This window comes from Argentina silus (assembly GCF_951799395.1).
Source record: "Argentina silus genome assembly, chromosome: 17".
Classification (NCBI taxonomy): domain Eukaryota; kingdom Metazoa; phylum Chordata; class Actinopteri; order Argentiniformes; family Argentinidae; genus Argentina; species Argentina silus.
The window spans coordinates 196,933-206,932 of record NC_139671.1 but is presented as its reverse complement, the minus strand read 5'-3'; the positions used below and the strand labels follow the sequence as shown (position 1 = coordinate 206,932).

At 47.4% G+C, this 10,000-nt stretch overlaps 1 protein-coding gene across 1 annotated transcript in view; it reads left to right on the top strand.

Annotated features, from left to right (window-relative positions):
- pex3 (peroxisomal biogenesis factor 3) overlaps positions 1–1,928 on the top strand; it is a 7,964-nt gene extending 6,036 nt beyond the window's left edge. The window contains exons 10-12 of the mRNA XM_083688591.1: positions 64–186; positions 328–424; positions 571–1,928. Of these exons, the coding sequence (XP_083544717.1) occupies positions 64–186; positions 328–424; positions 571–654 (304 nt within the window). The 3' untranslated portion in view covers positions 655–1,928. The remainder of the gene's footprint in view (positions 1–63; positions 187–327; positions 425–570) is intronic.
- Positions 1,929–10,000: the final 8,072 nt, after the last annotated feature.

Below are 10,000 nucleotides of genomic sequence, written 5' to 3'. Positions count from 1 at the left end.
GTGTGTGTGTGTCGTGTGTGTAGTGTGTGTGTGTGTAACCTGTGTGTTCCTCTTCGTCTCTAGTCCCGACTTCAAAACTGTCCTCAACACCTGCATGAACAGGGGCTTCAGCCGTTTCCTTGACAACATGGCAGAGTTCTTCCGCCCCCCGCCCAGAGACTCCACCCCCAGCTCTACACCTGATAGGTCAGTTTTTAGTAAATACCACGTCAATGAACATGTTTAGGCCCGTAATTGAGTTGGTATGACCTGATGTAGGGAGGGTGGTTGGTTCACCTGTATGAGGGTGACTCTGTGGTTCTGATCCAGTCCCTTCACCTCCCTCAGTCTCTCACAGGTGAGTCTCCCGCTGGCCAAGATCATCCCCGTAGTGAACGGACAGATCCACTCCATCTGCAGTGAGATCCCCAGCCACTTTGTCCAGGTCGGAGACCATTTCCCTCCTACGGGGATTTCCTAAAAAACGTTTTAAAAAGACCTGCTTTATTAAAGGGAAACATAAAGTTGATACTTTTTAATGTAAAATGTTTGTTCTCCAATGAGAGGTGATGGTGTCTTGACTCTCCACAGGATCTCCTGATGATCGACCAAGTCAAGGAGTTTGCTGCCAATGTGTACGAGACCTTCAGTACCCCCCATGGACTACAAAAATGACCCCCATGGACGACAGAAATTACCCCCATGGACTACAGAAACAGGACACACCCCTGCTAGTCCTGCATCTCCCCCCTCCCCCCCCCCCCCTCCCTCCCTCCCTCCATCCCTCTCGACTCAGACTACTAAAGACTCATGAGAAGGTGGTCATCCTTGGCCTGTCCCAGGGAGTCTGTGGTGGAATGTAGTCATGAACTGTAGTTCAACTCTGGACACCAAGGTCCCAGAAGACGCAGTGCATTGTGGAAACAGGAGTTTTTGCAGCCACGTTACGGTTCTGAGACCAACCCTCGGCCCCTCCCCTTAGACACTAGCAAGCCCCGCCCTCTGAAAGGCTAGCTTCCACCTATCCAGTCCTCTCAGATGAGTCTACAGTTGTTTCTGAACCAAGTCCCTAGTCTGCTGTTAAACATGACAGAGAAATCCTAACTGCTTTGTCCCTATTTTTGTACATGATTTAAATTCATCACAAATTAACCGTATGATTTTGTAATGACAATGTCCTCTATGCTCTCCTCGACCACTGCTTAGACCTCAACCAACTAACTCTACCACTGCTTAGACCTCAACCAACTAACTCTACCACTGCTTAGACCTCAACCAACTAACTCTCTACCACTGTTTTGACCTCAACCAACCAGCTCATCTCCATCCATACCACGGTTGGATTCAATTCCATTTCAATTCAGGAAGTAAGTTGAAATTCCAATTTTCAGAATTTCAGTTTACTTCCTGAATTGAAATGGAATCGAGCCCAACCCTGGTCCGTACTCTACCCCAACCCTGGTCCGTACTCTACCCCAACCCTGGTCCGTACTCTACCCCAACCCTGGTCCGTACTCTACCCCAACCCTGGTCCGTACTCTACCCCAACCCTGGTCCGTACTCTACCCCAACCCTGGTCCGTACTCTACCTTCTATTTACATGTTTCAGAGATTTAGATGTAGTGTGGTCTAGGCTGCAGTTCCTCTCCCAGCCTATAGGTGGAGTAGTCCTCTTGAGCAGGTGCTTTCCATAGTTCAGTGGCACTGCTGCTGACCTGAGACTGCTTGCTACTCTGTCCCTTTCTTTACCATGTCACTGACAGATCTGTTTTCTCTTATAAATCATGGAAAACAAAATGTTTTCGTCAATTATATCTGTTCGGGGGGGGGGGGTTACATCAGATGTCTGGTCACCATGGAGAATGTAGGCCTGCCTATGGATTATACCTTTTGTAACATAACAGAATGACAACTGAACATGTTTGTAAAGTATAATAAAATAACACATGATTTAATATACTCAGTGTCACCTTTCTGCGTTTGTGTCCTTATATGGCCAACAGGTAACCAAGGCAACTCGTGAGGATGGTGTAGGTCGACTGTTGTTTATTCTCAGCTTGAAGTTGTTGTTGCTGTAATGTTATTATTCAGGTTGAAGAGGTCTTTAGGGTTGGGGTTAGTACAGGGGTTAGGGTTAGTACAGGGGTTAGGGTTTAGATTGGTAGATGTTATTATTCAGGTTGGTTTATTCCTGTCCTGCTTACACTGTTGTGAGGTTGCTGGTCTCAAGGGTTGTGTCTGTTGACAGGATGAAGAACCTTTGATTTGGTTTGAGTTCCATCCTTCACCAGCAGGAGGCAGCATCACACTGTTCCACACAAACATGGACTCCTCAAAGATCAGAACCCCCTCCTCTGGTCTACAGCACCGGGTCTATGCCTGGCTTCCTTTCATGTGTTTCAGAACATTATTATCTTTGAAATGGATCATTTCCTTAACGACCAGAATATCAGCAGGTTAAATGGGCCTGCTGTCGTCCACTAGTCTGTGTGGGTCGCAGATTCATCATGATGACATTTACATTTACATTTTTGACATTTAGCAGACGCCTTTATCCAAAGCCACTTACAACAAATCCATTTGTCTAAGTAAGTGAATCATCTATCCCTCAGTCATCATAAGATAAAGTAATCAATGCTGGACCAGGGTTAGGGTTAGGGTTAGGGTTAGTACAGGGGGGTAGTGGGGGTGAAGAGGTCTTTAGGGTTAGGGTTAGTACAGGGGGGGTAGTGGGGGTGAAGAGGTCTTTAGGGTTAGGGTTAGTACAGGGTTAGGGTTAGGGTTAGGGGTTAGGGTTAGTACAGGGGGGGTAGTGGGGGTGAAGAGGTCTTTAGGGTTAGGGTTAGGGTTAGTACAGGGGGGGTAGTGGGGGTGAAGAGGTCTTTAGGGTTAGGGTTAGTACAGGGTTAGGGTTAGTACAGGGGGGTAGTGGGGGTGAAGAGGTCTTTAGGGTTGGGGATAGGGTTAGTACAGGGGGGTAGTGGGGGTGAAGAGGTCTTTAGGGTTAGGGTTAGTACAGGGGGTAGTGGGGGTGAAGAGGTATTTAGGGTTAGTGTTAGTACAGGGGGGTAGTGGGGGTGAAGAGGTCTTTAGGGTTAGGGTTAGTACAGGGTTAGGGTTAGGGTTAGTACAGGGGGGTAGTGGGGGTGAAGAGGTCTTTAGGGTTAGGGTTAGTACAGGGGGGTAGTGGGGGTGAAGAGGTCTTTAGGGTTAGGGTTAGTACAGGGGGGTAGTGGGGGTGAAGAGGTCTCTAGGGTTAGGGTTAGTACAGGGGGGTAGTGGGGGTGAAGAGGTCTTTAGGGTTAGGGTTAGTACAGGGGGGTAGTGGGGGTGAAGAGGTCTCTAGGGTTAGGGTTAGAACAGGTGGGTAGTGGGGGTGAAGAGGTCTTTAGGGTTAGGGTTAGTACAGGGGGGTAGTGGGGGTGAAGAGGTCTTTAGGGTTAGGGTTAGTACAGGGGGGTAGTGGGGGTGAAGAGGTCTTTAGGGTTAGGGTTAGGGTTAGTACAGGGGGGTAGTGGGGGTGAAGAGGTCTTTAGGGTTAGGGTTAGTACAGGGGGGTAGTGGGGGTGAAGAGGTCGTTAGGGTTAGTACAGGGGGGTAGTGGGGGTGAAGAGGTCTTTAGGGTTAGGGTTAGGGTTAGTACAGGGGGGTAGTGGGGGTGAAGAGGTCTTTAGGGTTAGGGTTAGTACAGGGGGGGTAGTGGGGGTGAAGAGGTCTTTAGGGTTAGGGTTAGTACAGGGGAGTAGTGGGGATGAAGAGGTCTTTAGGGTTAGGGTTAGTACAGGGGTTAGGGTTAGGGTTAGATTGGTAGAGACTGCAGTCCTGACAGCAGTGGGAAGCTCCTCCCACCAGCGGGGCACCAGGACAGTGAAAAGCCGTGACCGAGTAGCTGATTACCACAGTGATGCCTCGCCGTCAGCTTCCTCAACCTCTGTTTCCAGAGGAAGCACGCGGAGAAGGCTTCAGCGTTCATGATCCTGAGTGGGTTAGGGTTAGGGTTAGGGTTAGGGTTAGGGTTAAGGTTAGGGTTAGGGTTAAGGTTAGGGTTAGGGTTAGGGTTAGGTTAGGGTTAGGGTTAGGGTTAGGTTAGGTTAGGGTTAGGGTTAGGTTAGGTTAGGGTTAGGGTTAGGGTTAGGGTTAGCCTAAGGGTTAGCAATATCATGGAAATGTTGGATGACGGAATGTTCCAAGACACAACAGGGTGTGATGATGTGTGACATCACATGACCCCAGAATGGTCACATGACAGTTCTCTGTGTCAATGGAAGACGTGTTCGTCATGTTTCCATGCATCAGAGTGTCAGGTGGTTTGGCTGGGCCAATAGGAAGCTGTGGTTAGGCTGGGCCAATAGGAAGATGTGGTTTGGAACAATGGCACGAGAGAAGTCGTGAGGAGAAGGAAGTCCTAGACGACAAAAGAGAGAGTAAAGTGTGTGTGTGTGTGTGTGTGTGTACATGCACACACTTGTGTGTGTGTTTGTGTGCGCACGTATGTGTGAACTTGACTGATCTGTTGCCATCTGTGGCATTCCTCAAACAGGCCCAAGGAGGTTCCTGAGCAGCCTTCCAGTCAGGGTTAGGGTTAGGGTTAGGGTTAGGGTTAGGGTTAGGGTTAGGGTTAGAGGCCACAGCCCTTTGACTATTGTTTAAGATGTCGTCTGGAGCGATAAAACTGGTCCAGTCATGATGATGAAAACTAGTTTTGGTCCAGAAATAGAAGGTAAACATCCCATAATTGTCTCTTTGTTACATAAAAGCAATTAAATACCCGTGTGGGTGTTTTCCAAAGGGCAGGGAGGCACACTCACCTCCTTCACAAACAGGTTCACATGACTGCCTCTGTGTGTGTGTGTGTGTGTGTGGGGGGGGGGGGGGGGGGGGGGTGGATGCCAGCAAACAGGAAATTCCCTTGTCATATGACCGTGGTCTGGGAAGCTGTTTGGCAGGATGAAGAGATGAGATCTTGTTATTTGAAATCCTGGAAGATTATGAGAAGATGGTTTTGGTAAACATTGATTGCAGAGATGTTGCATCAGATGATTGGTTTCCCTTCTTCTCTGTTTCCACATGTGGCCAGTCATGTCAGAGTGACTCAGCAGCTCTCTGACGGAGCTCAACCTGCCAGGGACATAATACAATCATACAATAACAGCTTCTGATTAGGACTTTTATTCCACAGAGAACAAGATTATAAATCGTCATTGACAGCTTGGTTCTTCAAATCAATGGTCATCTGCTGATTGTACATTAGGCATCATTACCTTATTATGAATGCTGCAATGGAATACACTGTATTTATGTATTCATAATATACTAGCATACAGTGTACTAGTATTATTATACAGTAGGTGGGTAGTAGTAGTTCTTATTTAGAACATTGTGGAAATGTACTGATTTGATTAAGACCTATAATAAATGATATTTTGTTGACTATATATCACATTGATTGTTAGGTCACAGGGGACAAGCAGTGAGTGTCTGTTCTAGTAGACAATGAAACATTTTACCCCAGAATCTGAAATGTCTGCTTCTTTAGCAATTAAAGCATGACTCATCACTATTGGCCATGAATCATTACCACCAGATCACCTCTGTCAAAAGGTTTAGATCCCCCCCCCCCCTCTCCCTCTCATAACAATAACAACCCTTATCAGACCCCTCTCATCACATGGCTGTGGTTAGCGGTTAGCGGCAAAGTGCTGAGATTTCTCCCCAACCACATGGTCCCAGTGTCAGATTTCAACAGCAGGCTACTTCTCTGTTACCTGTTGTTCTGTCATCCACCCCCCACATATGATGTAAGACAGTCCAGCCTTGTTCACCATGATGTAGTCACAATGAGCTGTGGGTGACTTACAGACTCTTACAGAGAGCTGTAACAAGGGGAGCTCATGGCTAATGTCGGTTAAAAGGCAAAAAGGGCAAGCTACACGCTAGTGTAGTCTGTTCAAACCTAGTCCTGCTCAGGCCTGGCTAGTAGGCTACACGCTAGTGTAGTCTGTTCAAACCTAGTCCATGTGCTCAGACCAGGCTAGCAGGCTACATGCTAATGTAGCTTCAAACCTAGTCCTGCTCAGGCCTGGCTAGTAGGCTACATGCTAATGTAGCTTCAAACCTAGTCCATGTGCTCAGACCAGGCTAGCAGGCTACATGCTAATGTAGCCTCAGACCTAGTCTATATGTTAATCTGTTGTGAAGAGCTAATCTCAGTTCTATTGAGAGCTATGTGCTAGAACCAGTGTAGCCTGCTATAGACCCAGGTCCTATGCTACAGCCATGCTAGGTGGCAGTGGAGCCTGTTACAGACCATCTGCTCAGCCTCTCCCAGGAGGCATCTCTTCTCTCAGTCCTGATTGGTCAACAGGCAGGCGTCCTCATTAACTATTCAGCCCAGCCTGGCGATGACACACACTTCAGTCACACCACTGATCGGAGAGGTGATGTCACCTCACCTGAGCAGTCTGATTGGCTGAGGACCCCCCATCCCCTCCACAGAGCAGCAGTTGTATTCTGTCTCCGGCTTCAAAACACAGCGCTTCCAGAAAGTCACATGGACCTGGAGTGACGTCACCCCTTAAGGTTGTAGAGGAGAGATATGAGTTACTGTATCTAATAACTAGGAATTAAATCCTTCTTGTACAGAAACTGGATCCATCTCTCCTCTGCCAGGAAAGCCAGTGATACATTCTAGAGGACTACAAAGATGTTCCTTCTTGATAGTCCTAATACAGTACATAATGCACACGCACACATTCTACACAAATTCAACATATTCTAACACATTATACACACATTAAACATGTTATAACAGTTGACATACTGATATCGGCACTTGTTTCTCTGTCATGGTCTTTAGAATGGTTTACTTATGTGACACCACAACAACAACAACAACAACAACAACAACAACAACAACAACAACAACAACAACAACCAGAAACAGAAGCGCGTGTCCAGGACAGTTTCAGTCATGGTAACTAACTACCTGGATGATGATACAATGACCTTCACATTCCACAGTTGCTGTGTCATCCAGATCTGTTTTCATAGAAAGTAGCATGTAGTAACATGTAGTAACATGTAAAAACTGTTGAGTCACGCTGCAGCTGTCGGTGGCATGGGGAGCAGCATCACTTGACCAGTTTCACTTCCTGAACGGGGACAGAAGAGGAAGTGTCTCCCCTCCCTCTGAGGCAGGAGAGCCGTGATCTCCCTCAGTTTACAGCCTCTGCTTTCTACCTGTTCTAGTGTGCTCTTTCACACGCACGCACGCAGACACACACACGCACGCACGCAGACACACACACGCACGCACGCAGACACACACACACACACACCTGAATTGGCTGGTCTGGCTCAAACCAATGGCTAACCTATGTAGGCTAATATGTAAGTGTGTGTGTGTGTGTGTGTGTGTGTGTGTGTGTGTGTGTGTGTGTGTGTGTGTGTGTGTGCACGCATGTATGTGTGTGCGTGTGTGTGTGTGTGTGTGTGTGTGTCCAGTCAAATCAATGTCACCGCTTTACAAATTACACATGAGACAGAAATAATACAATACAGGGGGGGGAGGGAGGAGGGAGGGAGGAGGGAGGGAGGAGGCCCAGCGCCCGAGCCAGAGCCATGCTCGCTGGGGAAGGAAATGAGGTCAGGGAGTCTGTGACGGAGCTGCGAGCTTGGGAGTCCTGGCTGTGGCTTCCCCCTCTCCCCCTCCCTCCCTCCCCCCTCTCAGCCGTCTGCCTGGGATGGAAGTCCACTTACACGGTCCGTGGGAGGCCGTCGCCATGGCAGCAGCCAAGGTAAACACAAACATTAGGAAGTAGCGGCTAGCGCGTGTCCTAGTGGAGCGGAGAGGCAGCGCTGGTTTAACAGTGTTATTAACAGTGTTATTAAAGGCTCTTATTAACAGTGTTATTAAAGGCTCTTATTAACAGTGTTATTAAAGGCTGTTATTAATAGTGTTATTAAGGGCTGTGTTATTAACGGTGTTATTAAAGGCTGTTATTAACAGTGTTATTAAGGTTGTGTTATTAATAGGTCGGTGTACAGTACTGAGGAAGCTGAGTGTTATTTAGAGGAGGCCGCCTCAGCCTGCATTCCAACATAGTGAGCTGGCTGAGCCGCTTTGGGGGTTTAAAAAATGCAACGTCACTGAGAGAATCCTATATTTACATGTGTGCTAATGTTTGCCCTTACCCCCCCCCCCCCACCCCCGCAACCACCCCACGACCCCCCCACCCCCGCAACCACCCCACGACCCCCCCCCCCCCCCCACCCCCGCAACCACCCCACGACCCCCCCCCCCCAGAACCTGTTTGGATTGAATGAAAAGGAGCTCTAGAGCTCTAGAGGGTTCCATCCCATGAATGACCCCGAAAAGCGGTTCTATATTGAACTCTTTAGGCGTGACCCAGTGAGCTGTAGCCCAGTGGTGGTTCAGGCGCAGAGAGCTTTACCTCAGAGAGCTTTACCTCAGAGAGCTTTACCTCAGAGAACTTTACCTCAGGCTAGGTTAGGTAGGCTAGGTTCAGGTAGGCTAGGTTCAGGTAGCCTAGGTTAGGTAGGCTAGGTTAGGTAGGCTAGGTAGGCTAGGTTCAGGTAGGCTAGGTTCAGGTAGGCTAGGTTAGGTAGACTAGGTTAGGTAGACTAGGTTAGGTAGGCTAGGTAGGCTAGGTTCAGGTAGGCTAGGTTAGGTAGGTTAGGTAGGCTAGGTTCAGGTAGGCTAGGTTAGGTAGGCTAGGTTAGGTAGACTAGGTTAGGTAGGCTAGGTAGGCTAGGTTCAGGTAGGCTAGGTTAGGTAGGTTAGGTAGGCTAGGTTCAGGTAGGCTAGGTTAGGTAGGCTAGGTTCAGGTAGGCTAGGTTAGGTAGGCTAGGTTAGGTAGGCTAGGTTAGGTAGGCTAGGTTAGGTAGGCTAGGTTCAGGTAGGCTAGGTTCAGGTAGGCTAGGTTAGGTAGGCTAGGTTCAGGTAGGCTAGGTTCAGGTAGGCTAGGTTAGGTAGGCTAGGTTAGGTAGGCTAGGTTCAGGTAGGCTAGGTATGAATAATATGAATATATTACATTATTACAATAATGTCCGGATGTGTCTCAAATCAAACTGGGCTGCGAATGCAGAGAGACCAACAACACAACAACACAACAACAACAACACAACAACAACAACACAACAACACAACAATAACAACACAACAACAACACAACACAACAACAACACAACAACACAACAACGACACAACAACAACACAACAACAACACAACAACACAACAACAACAACACAACAACAACACAACAACAACACAACAACAACACAACAACAACAACACAACAACAACACAACAACACAACAACAACAACAACAACAACAACACAACAACAACACAACAACAACACAACAACAACAACGACACAACAACACAACAACACAACAACAACGACACAACAACAACACAACATCACAACATCACAACAACAACAACACAACAACAACATAACAACAACACAACAACAACACAACAACACAACAACAACACAACAACAACATAACAACAACACAACAACAACACAACAACAACACAACAACAACACAACAACACAACAACAACACAACAACAACATAACAACAACACAACAACACAACAACACAACAACAACACAACAACAACACAACAACAACACAACAACACAACAACAACATAACAACAACACAACAACACAACAACAACACAACAACACAACAACAACACAACAACAACACAACAACACAACAACAACATCACAACAACACAACAACAACGACACAACAACACAACAACAACACAACAACAACACAACAACAACAACACAACAACAACACAACAACACAACAACACAACATCTGGTCCTGGTCCTCGGTGGTCAGTTAGTAGATCATGGCGTTAACAACGCTGAGGTTGTGGGTTTGATTCCTGCTGGGACCGTCTGTACTGAAACATGGAGGCACTCACTGCAATAGAAGTCTCTTTGGATAAAAGCGTCAACTAAATGGCAG